This window comes from Lampetra fluviatilis, chromosome 48, assembly GCF_964198595.1.
Source record: "Lampetra fluviatilis chromosome 48, kcLamFluv1.1, whole genome shotgun sequence".
Classification (NCBI taxonomy): Eukaryota; Metazoa; Chordata; class Hyperoartia; order Petromyzontiformes; family Petromyzontidae; genus Lampetra; species Lampetra fluviatilis.
Window position 1 is genome coordinate 2,343,442 of NC_136322.1, and position 23,849 is coordinate 2,367,290.

Genomic DNA, 23,849 nt, shown 5'->3' on the forward strand with positions numbered 1-23,849 from the left:
GGGTGACCAGCCCCTCCCCACCCAGCCCCTCCCCACCCTCCCCTCCCCACCCAGCCCCTCCCCACCCTCCCCTCTCCACCCAGCCCCACCCCTCCCATTTTTGGATGCACGACGGACGGACACAATAATCCCCTGTGGGCTGGTGTAACCAGGAAGTTCCTACCAGTATAACCTACACTACACTATTATACGACTTAACACAACCCGTGCAAGTCCAAGGGATTCAGGGGAAACCCCGACAGTAAAAGAGAGCTAGAAAATATATTTAGTATCGGTCAATAAATAACCGATTTCGAACTTCATCAGTGTTGTCACTGTGTGTGTGTAGGTGTGGCGTTTTTTATCCACCACAGCGGCCAAATGGGGGCTCTGGATGGGTGCGAGGGGCTAGTACCCCCTCCACCTTCAATTAAATATCACTACTATAATTCTAGATTTTAAGCTTTCGTGACTGCAAGGATTCATATTCTTAGGTTATTTCGGTAAAGTCACGTAAGTAAAAAAATAAAATTAATAAAAATAAAATTAAATAAAAATCACGACGTTTCAGAGGCAACACAAGCGTCCGTCTTCAGGTGGCACCGTCACAGCACGATAGCTATATCACTTGTATCACTTGATACAGCTATCGTGCTGTGACGGTTCCACCTGAAGACGGAAGTTTGTGTTGCCTCCGAAACGTCGTGATTTTTTTTTTATTTTACTTTTATTAATTTTAATGTTTTACCTACGTGACTTTACCGAAAAACCTAAGAATATCACTACTATACACTACACTACGATACACTATACTACTATGCACAACACTACTATCCACTAAACTACTATACAATACTATACTACTATACACTATACTACTGTAAAGAATCTGCCAGACGAAGTCCCAGAGACCACACTATTCTTTATTATCACACGAGCTCACGCCGCACGCGTTCACTCGACTCTGATCCCTCGGGGAAGCTCCGATCGCCCCGCCTCATCCGGTGACGTCACATGTCTCTCTCTCTGGACATTTGCTCTCTCTCCCACCCCGCCTTCTCTCTCTCTCCTTTCCCTCGTGACGTCATTCTAAACTGTAACCTGGGATCACGTGAGCATCAGCACTACATCACTCCCCCCCACAACGTTCTGAAGAAGAAGTCGTCCTCGACTTAACACAACCCGTGCAAGTCCAAGGGATTCAGGGGAAACCCCGACAGTAGAAGAGCGCAAGAAAACATATTTAGTATCGGTCAATAAACAAGCAATTTCAAACTTAATCAGAATGTTGTCACTTTGTGTGTGTGAAGGTGTGGCGTTTTTTAACCACCACAGCGGCCAAATGGGGGCTCTGGATGGTTTAAAACTTTAATTAAGCTTCTAGATTTGAAGCTTTCGTGACTGCAAGGATCCATACTCTTTGGTTTTTTTCGGTAAAGTCACGTAGGTTTGAAAAGAGAAAACAAATAAATTAAATCACGACGTTTCGAAGGCAACACAAGCCTCCGTCTTCAGGTGGCACCGTCACAGCAAAAATCACTGCATCAATAACAACACTTGATGCAGGCAAGGCCGATGAGTCAGATGCCTTCTATGATCTCCTATCACAGGTGCTAGCAAAAGTGGCCCCTCGGGATTGAGTCATCTTGTTGGGTAACTTCAATGCCCGAGTTGGTCATGATGCTGTCACCTGGTCTAAAGTGATCGGAAGGCATGGGCCAGATCAGCTCAATAACAACGGTAGGAATCCATGCTCTTTGTTCCAGCATCGGCGAATCCGCACATCATGAATGCATGTCAGGTCCAAGCAAGAACATCTGCTGGACTACATAGTGATGGACCAGCGGATGTGAGCCCATGTCCTTGACACCAGGACCTACCGTGGAGCTGATCTGCCCTCTGACCATCGACTTGTCATCTGTAAGATGCGCCTGACATTCTTCCACTCCGGAGGTGGGTGTACACCCACGACCTCATTGAAACCTATAGTGGCATGGTCTCAGGAAGCTGATGAAAATTGCAAGCGAGAATTTTATCATCGCTTGCGGCTGGGGTTGGCATCGTCCCCCACTCCTGATGTCGAGGGTAAATGGGTGAGATTTAGGACTGTGGCTCATGCAGCTGCAATGGCTGCTTTGGGTATACGGTCCAGACCTCCCCAGAGACCCTGGCTGGCTGAGAAAAAGCGACACACAGACTCTCAACGTCTACAGCATTCCACGTCGGAGAATGAGGTGGCTTACTGCAGCCTTCGCTCAGAGGTTCAAAGAGCCATTAGGTGCTGCAAGGATGGGTGGTGGTCATGAGTTGCGATCACAAATCGCTCAACTCCATCAAAAAAGTAGCCTGCAGTGCCTCACCGATTACCATCATTAGCGGAAAGAATGGGTGATCCCATCTCCAACCCCAGGAATAGGTTTGCAGATTCGCTGAGCATTTCTGTGAGGTCCTGGGGGAGGGATAATTCCTCAGCCTGGAAAACATCGTGGGACAAAGTAGAGATGACCCTGCTGAGGCTGCCGTGCCTCAAATATTGGAAGAAGTCACCCCCTGTGAGGTGCCATTTGTTGAGGAAGTACTGAAGGTGATCCAGAGTGGGAGACCAAGAAAGGCACCGGGCAAAGATGATCTCCTAAGCAAAATGCTGAGGGAAGGTGGCGTTTGTGCACAGACTGCCCTACATGACATCATAACAACAGTCTGGACCACTGGAGGGATTCTGCAGGATTGGAAGGATGCCCTGGTGGTCCGCCTCTTTAAGGGGGACCACACAGACTGTAACAACTACAGGGGCATCTCACTCCTAAGTGTGCTGGGAAAGGTCCTGGCAAGGATTATTCAACATTGCCTTGCCAGGAACGCTAAGGAGAGGCTTGTGGAGCCCCAATGCGGTTTCAGAAAAGGGCGTTCCTGCACAGATGCCATATTTTCTGTCCGTGGTGATGTCACCGCCACTTAGTGGCGAATGGCGGTTGCTGTTTTGGAGTGCATGTGTTTACAGAAGATAATTTAAGACGATAATAACGGAGTAACCGTAAGACAAGATGGTACACATCAAGGTTCAACCAGACCTTCCCCCTCCCCCAGCCTACCTGTAGGCCTCTCGGATTGACGCCTAAAACCTCGGTGCTGATTGCTTGGTTTCCCGGTCCCGTGGACCGAATACGTGGTGTGGCTCTTCAGGGGATATCTGCGGGCTATCTACAGTGTGTGGAGATTGGAGTTAGTTTTGGTGCTGTGTGTGAAACGGTGAGACGCATAACAACTCACCACTGTGTTACGTGGGGATTTCGTAGGTTTACAGGCCTGAGTGGGTTTAGAGAGAGCCCTGCGTTTGCGTTGGGATTGTGCACTCTAGGAGGTGTGGGGCCCTGTTAGGGGGCCCACACACATCTCTCCCCCCGCTACTGTCTGTAACCTGGCATAAGCACAGAAGTGAGTTTCTCTGCACTGCTCTGCATTGTGGGGCTGCACCACAGTTCACCATGGCGGAGATCATTGCGGAGTGATGCCCAAGTTGGTTACCCACCGTGACAAACTCAGCTCGGCTCACATTCAATCATCCCCTATAATTCCCATACCTCGTCCCTCAACACGCCACCACATTGGCTAACCAAGCCGCTACCTTTGCCTGTTCAAATTTTCTCACCCTGGTCTACAAATCCCTTCATGGAGTCGCCACACCGTATCTTGCCACGCTTGTGTCGTTCTATGCGTCGCGTTCACAATATTCGCTGTCTCTCTGTTCCACCTCCTTCTCTCGCGCAATCGATGCTGGCACGCTCTCTCCCTTCTCGCCGACCCCCTGAACTGGAACAGACTTCCCTACACCCCCCCCCCCCCCCACAATTAAGTGGTCAACCTTCGCTCTCTAAGTTTCTGCTCCACACTCAAACTCACTTGTTGTTCCCCGACTCGCCCCATGACCCCCCTTAATCCCCGCCAACCCACATAAGGGGCCGTCCATAAATGACGTCACGCGATTTTGGACGATTTTTGACCCCGCCACCCCCCCCTTCGTCACGCGGCGTCACAAAAAATCAGCCCCCCCCCAACTATGACGTCACAAAGGTGCGTGACGTCATTTATGGATGGCCCCTGTAGTGGTGGTGCTGACGCGCGCCCGCAGTGAGAGATCACGGGGCGGCGCGGGGTGCGTGGTTGGGCACGCGATGTAGGCGTGGTGTTGATGCGCGCGCCGAGAGGGAGAGATTACGGGGCGGCGCGGGGTGCGTGGTTGTGCGCGCTGACACAAGGTGGGAAAGAGGATCGTGGGCAGCGCGCAGTGATTGGTCAACTGGGGTGGGTGCTCTCAGCGACGTCCGCATGAAGGACTATAAAGGGGGACGCGCGGGAGCACTCGGGGAGTTGTTAACCAGTCGAAGACCGAAGAGGGAGTTCAAGAGGCAGGCCCTGAGACCCATAGTCCCGCTGTCCGTGTGAGGACCGGGGCCCTGTGTGGCTCGGAGGCGAGACTGTGGGACCCGTGGTCTGACGTCCATGTGGGCCGAGACTGTGGGACCCAGAGTCGAGACGGACACCCCGGCTGGGTGTGTTCTGAGAGGCTACGGGGCGTAAGAGCCCGTGTGGGTGTAGCCGGGGTAACCCTGTGGGTTAAGGCTGGAGTTAGCCACCCGTGTAATATAAGTTGGTGTTAATAAAAGAGTGTGCTACCCGTAAGGTCGTCTCCCGCCAAGTTCATACATTACAACTGCTACCCGTAAGGTCGTCTCCCGCCAAGTTCATACATTACACCCCTAACCAACACCACCGCGACTTTTCCCTCCTCATATTCTCATTACACGGCGATCGCTCATTAACCCCACTGATTTAATCCACTGATTGAATCCATGTGTCATCATTTACTGTCATTTCACCGAATTCACGCATCATCACAGATTTGTTCCACATCGCTTCCTCTCATCCATTTCATTCACCTCGTTTATCACCAATTACACTCATACGCTGTAAACGTTGCTGTGTGCAAAGAGCCTCGCGTAAAGCGCGACGTAAATTGTTTTAAGATAATCAATCACCGGGGGCTTGTGAAGGTCTTTGTGTGGTTTGTTGTATCTTTACCTCCCCAGGGTTACATTAACCCAACTCGTCTAGTGGTGGAAGGCCGACCAATCTAACCAATCTCATCTCTCTACCATGACCTCTCTCTCTCGTCACTTGCCCCCTCGCGCTGGGCAGTGTCTGCTGTGGTGGGGGACCTTTAAAGGAGTAGCAGAGCGCTCACCGACCAGATAACGACTCAACGTCGAGCTTACGTTCGCCCCGGGGCTGTTTGTGGTTTATTTTGTGCGCGAGCGCAGAGAGGAAGGAGAGAGGGGAGAGAGGGGAGAGAGATTTACACCCGAGGCAAAAACAGCACGATAAAACCACACCACACAGCAAAGACAAAGATCCCCCGTGTAGCCTCTAACAGACTGTTGGGGCAAGTGTTGCTAATAGCGAGCGCCTATACACACATACACAGGCAAATATCACCCGTGCAGCCTCGAACAGACTGTTGGGGCAAGGGCTGAGAGTAGCGAGCAGCCAGCAGCACCAATGAAGGCTACCGGCACTGTGGCACACTAGGGGGTGGGTGGCCAGCACCACGCCTGGCCTGCCTTTGTCTTTCCCCCAGGTGACGATGTTTACTACCACACACCACTGCTGCACCAGCTACTCATTTTGAGGCTGAGTCGACCTAGGGGAGGCCCAGGACCAGGTTCAGACAATCTCTATCACTGGTGTTGGCCGTGAGCGGGATTCGAACTCGGGTGGCCGGGTTCTTAGCGCAGCGTAGCACTCACCGCTCCCCACAAGGACGCACACACGTACACACACTCGTATACACACTCAAGACACACGGACAAACCGACACTCGACCCACGGGGAACACGCGGACGCCATGTATGCACGTTGTATGTATTACGTTATATGTATGTTGCATGTCTGTGTGTTGCATGTCTATACGTTAAACCTCTATGGTAGCCAATCGTGCTAATCGCGAGCCAAAACCACAGCAGCAGCAGCAGACGCGCCGATTCTGGCAGTCCTGGTGGCGGTGGTGGCGGTCCTGCTGGCAGTGGTGGTCCTGGCGGTGGTGGCGGTGGTAGCAGCGATGGTGGAGGCGGCGGTTGCGATGGAGATTTTGATAGTGGTGACGGTGGTGACGGTGGTGACGGTGGTGGTGGCTGTCTACTTCCGATACCACATCTGGATCACTTTCTGCCTCTTGATTTTCTTCTGCAACTGCAGCACTCCGTAGAGGAGAGCCTCCGCTGTGGGAGGGCAGCCTGGAGACCACGAGCACAACAAAGACAAAGATCCCCCGTGTAGTCTTAACAGACTGTTGGGGCAAGTGCTGTTAGCGAGCAGCACCTATGAAGGCCGGCACGGCACACGAGGTGGTGGGTGGCCAACATCACACCCGGCCGCCTAGCAGTAAAGTTAACACACCAAACCAGGTACTCATTTGAGGCTGAGTCGACCTAGGGGAGTCCAGGACTGGTTCATATAATCGTCACCGGTGTTGGCCGTGAGCGGGAATCGAACTCGGGTTGCCGGGTTCGTAATGGAGCACTCTAACCACTACTACACTACTGCTCCCCACATCCAGACACTCATATGCACCACACGTACACACGCACCACACGCACGCACACACCACGCGCACACACCACATGCACGCACTGTGCACACACACATACACCACATGCACATACGCACACACGCGCACACACCACGCACACCGCAGACGCATGCCCACTTGGTCGAGCTATGGTTGGTGGTAGCCAGCTCAAGGCTTCTGAAAAAGAGCTACGCTTGTGGTGCGTGTGCGCTTGTGGTGTGTGGTGCCACAGCGACGGGGCCGCTCTGCCGAGCCAGGGAGCCGCCCGGCTTCCACCGCCGCACTGCCCCCCATCACCACCCCCACATAAACACGCACCCGCACCCACGTAGGGCCTCGTGGTCGGGTCACCTACCCTGAGTTTTCACCCGAGGGCCCCCTAGGGGGGTTACCCCACGGTTTCTCAGGGCCAGGAAATTGGACAGGACCCTTCCCAGGCCAAGTAACACTGCGGCGCCGTGGGCGGATTTGAGATCGCACGACCACGGCGAGCTCAGAGAGCCCCGCAGTTAGAAACGCATACCAACACAAACACGGGTCAGCAGGGCAGATAGCTGGGATCAGAACCCGGGACGACTGATTGGTCGAAAGGTCAAAGGCCGGCGGGATCGCAAAAGAGCGGGAAATCCTAGGCTCAGGATTGGTCGAGAGATCAAGGCGGTCGGGACGGGGGCGCCTAGCCTTTGATGCGAATAGTTTAAAAGAAAACGCAGGGGCAGTAGGGAAGTCTCTTCTTCTGGGGTTTGGACACGGAGTCGGCGACGAAGGAGTCATCGGGCGAGCCGCTAGATGGTCTGCAGGACGATCTGAGCGCGGCAAGGTCACCAGGGACTACAGACGGTATTGTGTTGCGCGCCTTACAACACCTCAGAGCGGAGAGTAGGATCCGTAGGAGAGGGTTAGTTCGGGGTAAGGACGAGTAGGAAAGCGGTTTAGCAGAGAGCGCGGCATAGAATAGGGCTACACGCCACCAGAGTGTGGGTTAGAAGCGCCTTGCTGGCCCGCACACACACACGGGTGGCTCGGTTGGTTAGCAAGGGCTAATAAAATCTCGAGCGTAGTAACAAAGCCGTGTTGTTGGGTGTTTTTGGAACGTGGTATTAGCGTGCACGGCATTCGCGGGTGTGTGATCGTTGTATGCGTAAAGGCCGTGGTCTCTGTACGATTGTGCGGGTACGGAGGTGTGTGTGTGAACGCCCGGGGAGCGCACAGTGTATTTGTATAAACGCGCGGCCGCGCAAGAGGGGGGTTTTACGTGCTCTCGCTCGATCGTGCGCGTGCTCGTTACCTGCGTGAAGTGCGGCGCGGTGGTGGACCCCTGACCCCCGACCCGCGGCTCGAGCGCTTAATCGGCTGCGCATTGTTGTACGGTTTGTCTCGCGCGCACGGCGGCGGCAACTTGAGTCGTTGTGTCGGCGTGTACCCCGCTTGCGTGTGCCCGTTACTTGCGTAAGCTCTCGGCGTGCGTAATCGGCGTACCCCAGGTGCGCGATCGTAACGTGAGCGGCCAGCGCGGCGCAGAGCGGCGCAAGAGTGGGTATCGCGTGTGGAGCTGTATGTGTGTGCGCGCACGTTCACGACGTGTGTGATACAGGTGCGCGATCCTAACGTGAGTGGTCAGTGTTGAGTGAGTGCCGCTGGGAGCTGTGTGCGTGAGTGCGCATACATTCGTTACGTGTCGGATACGGGTGCGCATTGGTAACGTGGGTATTCGACGTGGAGGCGAGTGCCGCCCAGGGCTGTAGACGGGCGCACGCTCGCAGCGTGCGAGAGCTGTATGTAGCGGCGTAAAGAGGGGGAGTATGGCGTTTGATTGATGATGCCGTGCGCACGTATGCTTGCAGCGTGGGAGCGCTGCGTGAAGCCGTATGGTAAGGGCGTCGCGCTCGAAGGCCGGCGAAACCCTAGCGGGTATTAGGGAGGTGGGGTAACAAACGAAGTAGGGGATGATGGAGGGAGGGACCCCGGGGGCCAACGGCCCCCACAGGTGCGTGCGCGCGTGTGTGTATGTGCTTATGGTACGTGTGTGCTTGTGGTGCGCGCGTGTGTGTGTAATTATGGTGCGTGTGTGTGGGTGCGTGCGCGTGCATGTGCGCGTGCATGTGTTCGAACATTGTTGGCACAGTATGGGGCACATGTGGTGCATCGGCCAGTCATCTCAGTCAGGCAAACCATGGCAACAGGGGCGGTCCAGTGACCTCCTGCCAGCGGGCGTTCGACACTTCCCGTGGCCTTAACGTGCACATAGCCTGGCACAGGCACCGTGGTGATGTCACCATCACTTAGTGGCGAATGGCGGTTGTTGTTGTTGTGTGTATACATATGTATATGTGTGTGAATGTTCGATTCCTGCTCACGGCCAACACCAGTGGTGATTATCTGAACCGGTTGGTGAGTAAACATAGCCAAAGGTGGCCGGGCGTGGTTGCTGGCCACCCACCCCCTCGTGTGCCGTGCCGGCCTTCATAGGTGCTGCTCGCTAACAGCACTTGCCCCAACAGTCTGTTAGGGCTATACCAGGGATCTTTGTCTTTGTACATATGTGTATGTGTATGGGAAGCGATAGTGTAGCGGTTAGCGCGCTGCGCTATGAACCGGACGACACAGGTTCGATTCCCGCTCACGGCCAACACCAGTGACGATTATATGAACCGGTCCTGGGCATCCCCTAGATCGACTCAGCCTCAAATGAGTACCTGTTGCGGTGTGTAAACATTGCCACTAGGGAGACAAAGGCGTTCGGGTGTGGTGCTGGCAACCCACCCCCTCGTGTACTGTTCCGGCCTTCATAAGTGCTCGCTAACAGCACTTGCCCCTACAGTCTGTTAGGGCTATACGGGGGATCTGTGTGTGCGCGTACGTCTGTGTGCGTGTGCGTGCGTGTCAGGAGCCTCACCGGGCACGTAGATGTCAACGGGGACGATGCGGTCACAGCCACGCACCACTGAGTAAGAGTAGTGGTAGTAGCCACCTCCATTGGCACAGCTACACCAGCACACACAGACACATACACACACGGATATATACATACAGATATATGCAAGCAATCACACACACACACACACAAACATAGATATATACAACCGCTATTCGCCACTAAGTGGCGATGTGCACGTTAAGGCCACGTGAAGTGTCGAATGGCCGCTGGCAGGGGGTTACGGGACAGGCCCAGGTGCCACGGGTTGGCTGACTGAGATGACTGGCCGATGCACCATTGGCACACCGCTCGTTGTTGTGAACGTCGCTCCTCTGTCCTCAGTTATTGTTGGAGGGCGACTGCCTCCATCTGCCCAATAGCATCCTTCACGAGCCTCTTCCACTGAGGCTGATCTTGACACCGCTGATACCAGTGTTCGGCAAGTCCACTCAGCTTCATATCCTCCCAAACCGCATCACTCCATCTCTTCTCCAGTCTGTGCCGTGCCCATTAAGCCCCCTCCATCTAGCCAAAAAGAAGCTGCTTGGGCATGCGGTGGCTGGGCATGTATGCTCCATGGCCCAACCAATGCAGCCTTTCCTGCGGGAGCTCACTGATGGTAATGTGCCCAGATCTTTTAAGGATTTGTGAGCTCCTTACACAATCCAGCCTGATTAAACCCAGGATGGATCGTAGGCAGGTCAGCCTAAATGTTTCTAACCGGCAAAAATTTTCCATTAGGGGTGTTTACGTTTCGCAAGCATAGAGAAGGGAGGGAATAACCGTGGCCGAGATGACCTGAAGCTTCGTGCAGAGTGATAGAACAGGTAGCTTCCACACAGCGTTACGCAACCGATGAAAAGATAATGACGCTCGACTGATTCGGAGTGAGACCTCTGCTGTTAAACCGGAGCTGGTCATGAGCACACTGCCCAGGTATGAGAAACTCTCCACTCTCTCCACAACTGCCCCATCACCGATTGGGAGCTGTGGGGGTGGGTGGAGTGCCCGATGGTACAAAATACCCAGGCAGGTGCTTAGTTTTGATGGGGCTGACGGTAAGGCCCCACATCTTAGTGGCAAGCTCCAGGTTCAGCAGCAGCACCTCCAACTCCTCCTCTGAGTGAGCCGCAATTACCAGGTCATCGGCATACATAACGTGGTTGACCAATAGGGAGCCATCCCTTGACCGCACCCGGGCATCGATCAGCCTCCCATTGTATCTGTACCAGATGGAAATTCGAAATACGTGGTCGAAATAGATGTTAAATAATGTTGGAGCCAGAGGACATCCCTGTCGCACCCCAAGGTGAACAGGGAATGACTCCGACTCCGGCCACGTAGTTTTACCCGGGCCCGCTCACCATCATGAAGGTCCTTAATGATCGTGAGCAACGGGTCAGGGACTCTGAAAGCACGAAGAACAACCCAGAGCCCAAGCCTACTGATGGTATCATAGGCCTTGACCAGGTCAATAAAGCAGAGATGTAGGTCTTGTTGGAATTCCCTACACCTCTGCTGTAGCAAACGGACAGAAAATATGGCATTTGTGCAGGACCGCCCTTTCCTGAAACCACATTGGGGCTCCGCAAGCCTCTCCTCAGCGTGCCTGGCAAGGCGATGTTGAATAATCCTTGCCAGGACCTTTCCCGCACACTGATGAGTGAGATGCCCCTGTAGTTGTTACAGTCTGTGCGGTCTCCCTTCTTAAAAATGGAGACCACCAGGGCATCCTTCCAGTCCTGCGGAACCCGTCCAGCGGTCCAGACTGTTGGTATGATGTCATGTAGGGCAAGTGCACAAACGCCACCCTCCCTCAGCATTTCGCTTGGGAGATCATCTCTGCCCGATGCCTTTCAGTACTTCCTCAACAGATGGCACCTCAGACAGCCACTCACAGGGGGTGACTTCCTCTTCCAATATTTGAGGCACCCACTCACCCACATCCACGCATACACTCACCCATACATACTCACCCACACAGACACACCTACTCACTCACTCTTGTTCCCATGAACACACAAAAACACGAAGATACACACACAGACTTTCACACACACACTCAGAAACTAACCTTCCCATGGAGATAACCCAGCGAGGTTCAGGCATCTGATCATAAACCTGCAGACACACAGATACAAGCAGAGATACACACACAAACACACACACACAGACACACACACAGACACACACACAGATACACACACACACACACAGACACACACACAGACACACCACAGATACACGCACAGACACACACACAGACACACACACAGACACACACACAGACACACACACACAGATACACCACAGACACACACACACAGACACACACACACACACAGATATACGCACAGACACACACACAGATACACACACAGACACACACACAGATACACACACAGATACACACACAGACACACACACACAGATACATGCACAGATACACACACAGATACACGCACAGATACACACACACACAGACACACACAGATACACAACAGACACAATCACTGTCAGAGACAAAGATCCCCCGTATAGCCTTAACAGACTTTTTGGGAAAGTGCTGTTAGCGAGCACCGACAAAGGCCGGCACGGCACATGAGGGGATGCGTGGCCAACACCAGGCCCGGGCTGCCTTTGTCTCCCCAGTGGCGATGTTTACACACCGCACCAGGTACTCAGTTGAGGCTGAGTCGACCTAGAGGAGGCCCAGGACCGGTTCAAATCATTGTCTCGGGTGGTGGTGTTGACCGTGAGCAGGAATTGAAATCAGGTCGTCGGTTTATAGCGCAGCACGCCAACCGCTACACTACCGCTCCCCACAATAATCACCATCACACAAAATCACCACCACCCGTTTCTCCCTGCGTCTCCCGATGTCTCCCCGTGTCTTCCCGTGCCTCTCCACGCCGCATCTCCCCCTCTCCCCGCCTCTCCCTGGGTCTCCCAGTAACGTCTCCCCGTGTCTCTCCCCGTGTCTCTCCCCGTGTCTCCCCATGCCTCTCCCCGTCGCGTCTCCGCGTGCGTCTCCTCATGTCTCTCCCCGTGTCTCCCTGTTTCTCCCCGCGTCTCCCCGCCTCTCTCCCCGTGCTTTTCCCCGTCACATCGTCCCCCCCACTCGTGCGTACCTTGCGCAGGGCAGGCGCCATTTTGTTGGTGAGTGTCCCGGCTACGATCATGACATCCGCCTGGCGCGGGGACGCCCGGAACACGACGCCAAAGCGGTCCATGTCGTAGCGCGGGGCGGCCATGTGCATCATCTCCACCGCACAGCACGCCAGGCCAAACGTCATGGGCCATAGTGAGCTCTGTAAGAAAGTACACACACGTACAAACATATACACAAACGTACACACACATACACAGGTATTCAGATAGAAAAAGACAAAGATCCCCCATATAGCCTTAATAAGACTGTAGGGGCAAGTGCTGTTAGCAAGCAGCTATGAAGGCCGGTACGGCACAAGAGGGGGGTGGGTGGCCAACACCACGCCCAGCCGCGTTTCTCTTCCTAGTGGCAATGTTTACACATCGCATCAGGTACTGATTTGAGGCTGAGTCGATAATCGCCGCCGGTGTTGGCCGTGAGCAGGAATTGAACTCGGGCTGCCAGGTTCGTAACCAGACGGGCAGCCGTACGTCTTCTCGCTCCACCAGAACGCCGCCTTCACCGAGGCCGAGCTTCACGGCGATTCAGGGAAATGTTCTTAGCGATACATCATTCTGTTCCTTTTGTAGCGTTACGTCATTGTTTGCTTCCCACATTTCCGTCGCTCGTCTTTCTAATTTTAAGCTCATTTCACAATTGTGTACTTCCTCACCAGATGGCACTTCAGCCAGCCACTCACAGGGGGTGACTACTTCTTCCAATATTTGAGGCACGGCAGCCTCAGCAGGGTCACCCCCTTTGCCACACGATGTTTTCCAGGGTGAGGGATTTCCCCTCCCCCAGGACCTCACAGAAATGTTCAGCAAATCCGGGCTGAGCCAACGGCGATTGGAGAAGTCTCCGACAAGGCTAGTTGTACGGTAAACGAACATTTTGTAAGTGACCGCTTCCTGTTAACATATTAATATTAGAATGCTTTGTGGTATTCATAAACAAGTGGACGAAGAATATATGTTCCGTTAGTTTCGTTACGGGGGTAGTGTCAGGGTAGATTGAAACGAAAGAATCGTAGGAGGTGCAGAGCGTAGATACAGCGACACGATATGGGGCAGCGATAGAAAATGAGCGACAGCGCAATACGGCACCGGTAGAAAACAGACACAGTAATCGAGTAGTAGGGGAGGAAATGATTATGTCCGGCTATGAGATTCTATCTCGATTTTATGGGGGAAATTGTTCAATTTCCCAAATGGTTTGTTCTCGGGAACCCAACCCTTCCGTAACCCGAGGGGCTGTAAAGTGTATTAGTGTAGTGTATAGTGTAGTAGTGTATAGTGTAGTGTAAAGTATAGTAGCGTATAGTGTAGTGTATAGTAGTGTAGTAGTGTATAGTGTAGTGTATAGTTTAGTAATGTAGTGTATAGTGTAGTAATGTAGTGTAGTAGTGTATAGTGTAGTGTAAAGTGTATTAGTGTAGTGTATAGTATAGTGTATAGTGTAGTGTATAGTATAGTAGTGTATAGTGTAGTGTATAGTGTAGTGTATCGTAGTGTGTAGTGTAGTGTATAGTAGTGTGTAGTAGTGTATAGTGTAGTGTATAGTGTAGTAATGTAGTGTATAGTGTAGTAATGTAGTGTAGTAGTGTATAGTGTAGTGTAAAGTGTATTAGTGTACTGTATAGTGTAGTGTATAGTAGTGTAGTGTATAGGAGTGTATACTTGTGGTGTATAGTGTAGTAGTGTATAGTATAGTAGTGTATAGTATAGTAGTGTATAGTGTAGTAGTGAGTAGAGTAGTGTATAGTGTAGTGTATAGTAGTGTAGTGTATAGTAGTGTATACTTGTGTAGTGTATAGTGTAGTAGTGAGTAGAGTAGTGTATAGTGTAGTGTATAGTAGTGTAGTGTATAGTGTAGTAGTGTAGTTTTTTAGTGTATAGTACTGTATACTCGTGTAGTGTATAGTGTAGTAGTGAGTGTAGTAGTGAGTGGAGTAGTGTCGAGTAGTGTATTGTGTCGTGTATAGTAATGTAGTGTATAGTGTAGTACAGTAGTGTATAGTTGTGTAGTGTGTAGTAGTGCAGTGTAGTGTATAGTGTAGTAATGTAGTGTATAGTGTAGTAGTGTATAGTAGTGTAGTGGTGCATAGTGTAGTGTATAGTTTAGTGTGAAGTGTATTAGTGTAGTAGTTTAGTGTGTAGTGTAGTAGTGAGTAGGTGAGTGGGTGAGTGGCACACCCTGCGGGCCCAGTTGACGAGGTCGTCCAGCTTAGTCACCACAAACTCCCCGCGGCTCGAGGGGACGGTGGCCGGAGGCAGTGACGCCAACGAGCCGGCCCCACGCACACCCGGAGCATGCCTGCACACGCACAAAGATAAAGATCCCCCATATAGTCTTAACAGACTGTTGGGGCAAGTGGTGTTAGCGAGTAGCAACTATGAAGGCCGGCGTGTACAAGCACGTATGCGTCAGCGTACACGCATGCACGGACACACACACACACAACAACCACCATTCGAGCTTAGGTGGCAGTGACATCACTACGGAACTTGTGCCAGGTTAAGTGCACGTTAAGGCCATGTGAAATGTCGAACGCCCGTTGGCAGGAGGTCAAGGGACAGACCCTGCAGTTGCCATGGGTTGATTGACTGAGATGACTGGCTGATGCACCACCTGTGCCCCTGACAGTGCCAACTTGCTGTGTTTTATCCGCCCGGCACTCCGCTCGTTGTTGTGTCGCTCTGCTGCCCTGCGTTGTTGCTGGAGGGCGACTGCCTCCAACTGCCCAGTAGCATCCTTCACGAGCCTCCTCCACAGAGGCCAATTTTGACACCACTGGTACCAGTCATTGGCAAGTCCACTCAGCTACACATCCTCTTGTGCCACATCACTCCATCTGCTCTCTAGCCTGTGCCGCGCCCATTTAGCTCCCTCTATCTGGCAGAACAAAAGCTGTTTAGGCATGCGGTGGCTGGGCATGTGTGCTACATGACCCAGCCAACGCAGCCTTGCCTGTCGGAGGAGCTGACCGATGGGACTTTGTCCATTTTTTTTTTTTAATTGTGAGCTCCTCACACAATACAGCCTGGTTAAACCCAGGATGGATTGTAGGCATGAAAGCCCAAATGTTTCTAACTAACGAAGATGTTCCACTAGGTTGAGTCCACCTTTTGCAAGCGTATAGAAGGGAGGGCATGACTGTGGCCGAGAAAACCCAAAGATTTGTGTGGAGCGACAGACCAGGGAGCTTCAAGACAGCATTGCGCAGCCGATGAAAAGATAATTCCGTCCAACTGATTCAGAGTGAGACCTTTGCTGTCAAACCGGAGTTGGTCATAAGCATGCCGCCCAGGTATGGAAAATGCTCCAATCTCTCCACAACTGCTCCATCACCAATGGGGAGCTGAGGGGGTGGAGTGATTGATGGCACAACATACTCAGGCAGGTGCTTAGTTTTGGTAGGTCTGATAGTAAGGCCCCACCTCTTAATGGCATGCTCCAGGTTTAGTAACAGCGCCTGCAATTCCTTCTCGAAGTGAGCAGTATTCACCAGATCATCAGCATACATAACATAGTTGACCAACACGGAGCTATCCCTTGACTGCACCCAGGCATCGATCAGCCTCCCGTTGTATCTGTACTCGATGGAGATTCCTCCGGTACGGCCATAGAAGGCTTCATGAACTCCGTGGCAGAAAAAAAGTTTAAATATTCCTTCTCGCACACCAATGTGAACAGGGAATCGCCACATAATTTTACGAACGTCTGCCCACCATCATGAGGGTTCTTACTGATTGTGAGCAGAGAGTAGGAGACTCCGAAAGCAAGAAAAACAACCCAGAGTCCACGCCTAGGTATGGTATGATAGGCCTTGACCATGTCAATAAAGCAGAGATGTAGGTCCTGTTGGAATTCCCTACACATCTGTTGTACCAGACGGACAAAAAATATAGCATCTGTGCAGGACTGCCCTGGCTTCAAACCACATTGGGGTCCCGCAAGCCTCTCCTCAGCGTGCCTTGCAAGGTAATGTTGAATAATCCTTGCCAGGACCTTTCCCGGCACACTGAGGAGGGAGATGCCCCTGTAGCTGTTAGTCTGTGTGGTCCCCCTTTTTAAAGATGGGGACCACCAGGGCATCATTCCAACCCTGCGGAACCCATCCAGTGGTCCAGACTGTTATTGTTTTGTCATATGGGGCAGTCGGCGCACAAACACCACCCTCCATCGGCATTTCACTTGGGAGATCATCTCTGCTTGGCACCTTTCCTGGTCTCAGGCTCTGGGTCGCCTTTTGTACTTCCTCACCCGATCGCAATTCAGCCAATCACTCACAGGGGGTGACGACTTCTTGCAATCATCATGGGACCTCCTTTGCCAGTGTACCAAAACATGAGAAGAGGTTTTCCCCTTTTTTCTGGCAACAAAACAGGTGTTACGATGTTAAAACACCGAACTGAAACATTTCACAGGGAATCATGTGTGCATTAACCACAATACTTGTGGTCAGAATGCAAACTAATAACATACTCTGATAATATATGCATTGTCTTTGAAACTGATTGGTCCACACCAGAGAGAGCTTCTTCAGCTAGCTGAGACCAGGCCGCTGTGGGTTTGAATGGGGTCCTGGATGTACAATCACCACCGGAGTGGAAGAATGGCAGCCATCTTACAGATGACAAGCCGATGGTCAGTGGGCAGATCAGCTCCACGGTAGGTCCTGGTGTTCCATCACTATATAGTCCACCAGATGTTCTTGCTTGGACCCGGCATGCATCCATGATGTCGTGTGGATGTGGCGATGCCAGAACAGCGTGTTGGTAATTACAAGTCCATGGTGTGAACAGAAGTTTAGCAGCCTCCTACCATTGTTATTGAGCTGATCTGGCCCATTCCTTCCAATCACTCCAGCCCAGGTGCCAGAATCATGACCCATTCCGGCATTAAAGTCACCCAACAAGATGACTCTATCCCGAGGAGCCACTTTAGCTAGCACCTGACAGGTCATAGAAGGCATCTGAATCATCGACCTTGCCTGCATCCCTCAAGTGAAGTTCATCTTTGGTGAGGGTATAAGTAACCACCACCTCACCTCGCATCTGGTTGAAGGGAAGGTGAGCCCACAGTAGCCTGGGGCGTACAGCTTCCTACACCTCAAAGTCACGCTCCCACACTCCCTTCATTCTTTTGTTCAGAAAGAGCCACTCCCTGTTGTTTGGAAGTCTTCTGCCCCGAGTAGAGTACTATCCACCTCTCATGGTGACTGGAACCAGAGCCAGTCCACCAGACCTCCTGAATAATGCAAAGATCCAGGTAGTACTGGTCCAGCTCCCGACAGAGGAGTGGCAGCCTCTCATCCACAGCCAGCGTTTGAACATTCCACGTGGCCACTCGCAGTGACTTTTTGCTATTTCTGGAGGAACCCCGAGGGTAAGGATTCAGATTCCTGGTTCTGCCAAATGGGTTTTGGCCAAGAGACGTCATAGACGCCTGTCCCCCCCCCCCCCGCCCCCAAGGCCTCCGGCACAAGCTTAGTTGGATTTTTAGCACGTGTTTTAGTGGTACTTGTATTGAAGGTGGAGGGGTTACCACCCCCTCGCATCCATCCAGAGCCCCCAATGGTGGCTGTGGTGGCTGCAAGAGGGGAAAAGCTGAATAGAATTGGCCTTCCCTCCATGGCATTACACGCATTCACCACATCGTTAACGTCCGGCACCACCGAGGAGGCAGGAGGTTGTTTTTTCCGGACACACGTACACACGTACACACGTATACACATCAACATACACACCCACCCCCTTGCCCCCCCAGCCAGACCCCCCCCGGCTCCGACGTTCACCGCCGAGTGGCCCGAAAGCGCCTCTCACCACAGAGACGAAGGGGTGGCAGCAGCAGCAGCACGGACAGCGCGGAGAACTGGAGGGGAGACACAAACGCACGGGAACACATGGAGACAGAGACACGGGGATATGGGGAGACAGGGAGGGACAGGGGACACGGGGAGACGAGGATGGGGAGAGGAGAGGCAGGGAGAGAAGAGAGAGACAGGGAGCGGGGGAGATTAGGTGACGTCACAGTGGCTTTACAGGGCCGTGTAAGTGGCAGAACTGAGGGAGGCGATAAAGGCAACTGGGATGCGGAACGCAGTCGAAGCCGTGGAATCTGCATCCGAGCTAACGATGTGGCTAGGGTGTGACGGTGTGACTGTGTGTGACTGTGTGTGATTGTGTGTGACTGTGGTCTCCGTGGAGCGGTAGTGTAGCGGTTAGCGCGCTGCGCTACGAACCTGGCGACCCGGGTTCGATTCCCGCTCACAGCAAACACCCAGTGACGATTATCTGAACCAATTCCGGGCCTCCCCTAGGTCGGCTCAGCCTCAAATGAGTACCTGGTGCGGTGTGTAAACATCGCCACTGGGGAGACAAAGGCGGCTGGGCGTGGTGCTGGCCACCCACCCCCTCGTGTACCGTTCCGGCCTTCATAGGTGCTCGCTAACAGCACTTGCCTCTACAGTCTGTTAAGGCTAGACGGGGGATCTTTGTCTGTGTCTGTGGTGTCTGTGTGATTGTGGTCTCCGTGTGACTTTCTGTGCTAATGCGACTGGTGTTGTGTGACTGTGACTGACTGCGTCATTGCGTAACTGTAGTGGCCATGTGGTTCTGAGTTCTCTGTGGTGTGGTCGTGTTGTCCTCCGAGTCGTTCTCCGAGTCGTTCTCCGTGTCGTTCCCCGAGTCGTCCCCTAAGTCTCTCTCCGAGTCGTCCCCTGAGTCTCTCTCTCTCTGAATCGTTCTCCGAGTCGTCCTCTGAATGAGTCGTTCCCCGAGTCGTTCCCCGAGTCGTTCCCCGAGTCGTTCCCCGAGTCGTTCCCCGAGTCGTTCCCCGAGTCGTTCCCCGAGTCGTTCCCCGAGTCGTTCCCCGAGTCGTTCCCCGAGTCGTTCCCCGAGTCGTTCCCCGAGTCGTTCCCCGAGTCGTTCCCCGAGTCGTTCCCCGAGTCGTTCCCCGAGTCGTTCCCCGAGTCGTTCCCCGAGTCGTTCCCCGAGTCGTTCCCCGAGTCGTTCCCCGAGTCTCTATCTGAGGCTCTCTCTGAGTCGTTCCCTGAGGCTCTCTCTGAGTCGTTCCCTGAGTCGTTCTTTGAGTCTCTCTCCGAGTCGTTCCCTGAGTCGTTCTTTGAGTCTCTCTCCGAGTCGTTCCCTGAGTCGTTCTTTGAGTCTCTCTCCGAGTCGTTCCCTGAGTCGTTCTTTGAGTCTCTCTCTGAGTCGTTCCCCGAGTTAAAGTCGCCGGGGTCACTACTCACAGGGAGCCGCCATCTTGTCCCAGAGTCAAGGGTCCGAGTCCGCAGGAAACGCGGCGCAGCTGAACGCCCCGTGCGTTTTTTTTAGGTTCCGGGGAGGTTTAGTTCTGCCTGATGGTGATTGGCTCCGGGCGGTGAGGGAGACACGGGGAGAGAGACAGAGACACGGGGAGAGAGACAGAGACACGGGGAGAGAGACAGAGACACGGGGAGAGAGACAGAGACACGGGGAGAGAGACAGAGACACGGGGAGAGAGACAGAGACACGGGGAGAGAGACACGGGGAGAGACACGGGGAGAGAGAGACACGGGGAGACTTTTGACTTTTAAAAAAACTTGTATTGCCACCAGCAGCAACAGCACTGGAGGCGATTCCAATATGAAATACGCAAAGTCACCAGCAAACAAATAAACAAACGCTACAAATCCACGCGCTGTGGCGCTTAATGCACCGCACACAACACGAAAGAAAAGTCACGTGGTGGTGGTGGTCATGGCGCACGCCACGGTGACGAGCGAGCGCTTCAGAAGGTGAACACCACGAGGGTGCCATCCACGCTGGTACAGAGAGGGGCTTGTCCGGCTCCCCAGCGTTCGAAGAAGACGTGCACATCACCGACATGTGTGTGGTACGCGTACTCCAGCCGGAGCCGCGCCTTAAGCAGGCCCCTGAACACAAAGAAACACGGGTAGAGAGACACAGAGACACGGGTAGAGAGACACAGAGACACGGGGAGACAGACACGGGGAGAAAGACACTGGGAGAGAGAGAGGGACGGTGAGACAGATACGGGGAGAGAGACACGGGGAGAAAGAGACACGGGGGAAGAGAGAGACACGGGGGGGGGGGGGGGAAGAGAGAGACAGCCCTCAAGGTAACAATCGAACTTAATGACATTTCTCTCCACATTAACATTCATACACCTGTAGTGACATTGTGGTGCCACAGCGACGGGGCCGCTCTGCCGAGCCAGGGAGCCGCCCGGCTTCCACCGCCGCACTGCCCCCCATCACCACCCCCACATAAACACGCACCCGCACCCACGTAGGGCCTCGTGGTCGGGTCACCTACCCTGAGTTTTCACCCGAGGGCCCCCTAGGGGGGTTACCCCACGGTTTCTCAGGGCCAGGGAATTGGACAGGACCCTTCCCAGGCCAAGTAACACTGCGGCGCCGTGGACGGATTTGAGATCGCACGACCACGGCGAGCTCAGAGAGCCCCGCAGTTAGAAACGCATACAAACACAAACCCGGGTCAGCAGGGCAGATAGCTGGGATCAGAACCCGGGACGACTGATTGGTCGAAAGGTCAAAGGCCGGCGGGATCGCAAAAGAGCGGGAAATCCTAGGCTCAGGATTGGTCGAGAGACCAAGGCGGTCGGGACGGGGGCGCCTAGCCTTTGATGTGGATAGCTTAAAAGAAAACGCAGGGGCAGTAGGGAGGTCTTTTCTTCTGGAGTTTGGACACGGAGTCGGCGACGAAGGAGTCATCGGGCGAGCCGCTAGATTGTCTGCAGGACCATCTGAGCGCCGCAAGGTCACCAGGGACTACAGACGCGTGTGAGCGCTGCGTGAAGCCGTATGGGTAAGGGCGTCGCGTTCGAAGGCCGGCGAAACCCTAGCGGGTATAAGGGAGGTGGGGATACAAACGGAATAGGGGATGATGGAGGGAAGGATCTCGGGGGCCAACGGCCCCCACAAATTGGTGTCAGAAGCGGTACGGACCCCCGCGTTACCTCACGCTAAAATAAGACTAATATTTACCGGCCGGGGGGCCCCTTCGTGGAAGGCATTCGCCCGCAATCTCTTAGGGGCCAAGGAAATTAATGGATGGACGGACGCGCAGGCAGTACGTCAACTTAATATGAATCTTGATGGGCGGGCAGCCGATTTTGTAGAAGCGTTACCCGCGAGCGCACAGACACAGCTAGAGGAGCTGATGCGCCGACTCGATCAGCGTTTTGGCACGCGTGACGAGGAGGAAGCAAAATCAGCCTTAGAGGCGCGCCGTCGCCAACCTGGCGAAGATCTCCGTGATTACGCCGAGGATGTGCGCGAGTTAACAAAGATCGCACGCCCGGGGTACGCAACTGAGGTTATTGAGGAACTGGCTGCCGAGAAAATCCAGCGGTACTTGTCTCGCACGGCGTGGTGGCAGCCAGACATGAGCTGCCCACGTCTTCCCTTTAACACCCTTGTCGAGCGCGCACGTAAGTGTGAAAGAATTCACAGCGAACGCGCGCAGCTCCGGGGGCTGGGACGAGAGCGCGCCATTGCATGCCTGCTCTCGGAAGACGAGGAGGAGGAACAGGAGCTCGCGAGGACGGTAAGGGGCCGGGAAAGAGAGCCTCCAGTGTCCCGCGAGACAACCCCGGGATGGGTTGCCGGTATACAAACGGGTATAAAGGATGTCTCCGGCCAGGTAACCCAGATAGACAACAAGGTAAACCAAGTAGGTGAGAGATTAACCCACGTAGGTGAGAGGGTAACCAAGGTACGCGAGGAAGCGAATAAAAATGTGAAGACCATCCAGTCTGAGATGGGTGAACTACACTCCACAGTAGGGGGGCTGGCCGGGAAGGTATCTCAATTAGAGTCCGAGTTGGAACAACTGCGTACAGGGAGAGGGAGCGGGCAGGGGGCCCACTACGGAGCCGCCACCCCTCCCAGGACGTGTTATGTGTGCGACCGTCGAGGGCATCTCATGAGGGACTGCCCTCAGCTCGCCCGTGCGAGGCCGATGCATAGGTCAAACACTAAGGGCCCCCTAGAGAGGGGATCACCGGGGGGTGAAATCGAGGTCGCTCCGACACAAACAATCTGTAGCGATAATGGCGAGCGAGTGATCTCCACACAGGTTCCAGCAACAACGCCCACGGAAACGGTGACTCCTGGCGACTGGCTACGGGAGCTGGTGGCGGGGATCACGGGGGCCACGTCGCTGGTGGAAGGGGAGGTAAACGGAGTGCGTACCCGAATTCTGCTGGACACGGGGGCGGTGGCCTCGCTCGTGAGGGCAGCGCACTGCAGCGCGATCGGGGTCGACGTGCGTCACCTGCAGGCCCCGGATCGCGCGCTGCACACGGCAAGCGGAGCCGGGATGGGGTTGCTGGGGAAGGTCTCCCTCGAGGTCCGTCTAGGAAACCAGGTGTGCACACAGGAATTCTACGTTTCGAGTGTGTTGTGCCACGAGTGCATTGCAGGAACGGACCTCCTGGAAAAGTTGGGACTTAACGTACAGCCCCGGCAACGATGCGCTACGGTGGAGGGCAGCGGGGAGCGGATTCCGTTCCTAGGACAGGAGCCGAATCGCCCACGCTTCACACCCGTGGCCGCTACGCTGGTGTCGGCCGTCACGATCGGGCCTCTCGCCGAGATGCTGGTGCCAGTGGCAACCCTCTCCACCGACCCAACCCACCGACCATCGGGCGAGGTAATGCTGACTCCTCACCCGGAGTTGGCATCGCGATACGGGGTGGTAGGGTCAGCCACACTGGTAAACGCAGATGGGGGCCGGCTGTTTATACGTGTGTTTAACCCACACAGTACCCCGGCAATGATACGACGACGTACCCCGGTAGCCACCGTACACCCCCTGCACGCTCGCCACTCGAACGACTCGGTGTTCGCACTCTGGGCGGAGGACCCTGGCCGCCCCGAGGACAGCCAGGATCTGGCCTGGCGGGTCGGCCCGACCCCCCGAGCCGAGATTGTTCCCCTGCAGGATGCGTTACATGTGCCTTGGGCAGCCTTACCTAAGGGGGAGGCCGATCAGCTGCGCGGGTTATTGCGGGAGTACGCCGACGTGTTCAGTGAGCACGATTCGGACGTGGGCCGGACCGACCTGGTCAAGCACCAAATTGACACAGGTGCAGCCCGACCCATCAAACTCCCCGCATACCGAGTGGGCGCGCCTGAACGGACC

The 23,849-nt window shown here is 54.1% G+C and overlaps 1 protein-coding gene across 1 annotated transcript; it reads right to left on the bottom strand.

The window, feature by feature from the left end:
- Positions 1-4,945: 4,945 nt before the first annotated feature.
- On the bottom strand, positions 4,946-19,988 carry LOC144948274 (NADH-quinone oxidoreductase subunit B-like). Its single transcript, XM_078877705.1, has 7 exons — positions 19,928-19,988; positions 18,501-18,549; positions 14,868-14,988; positions 12,653-12,832; positions 11,596-11,642; positions 9,501-9,589; positions 4,946-6,269 (listed from the first exon to the last, which is right to left on the bottom strand). The coding sequence occupies exons 1-7, from the start codon at positions 19,938-19,940 to the stop codon at positions 6,172-6,174; spliced, it is 597 nt and encodes a 198-aa protein (XP_078733831.1). The 5' UTR covers positions 19,941-19,988; the 3' UTR covers positions 4,946-6,171.
- Between the last annotated feature and the right edge of the window lie 3,861 nt (positions 19,989-23,849).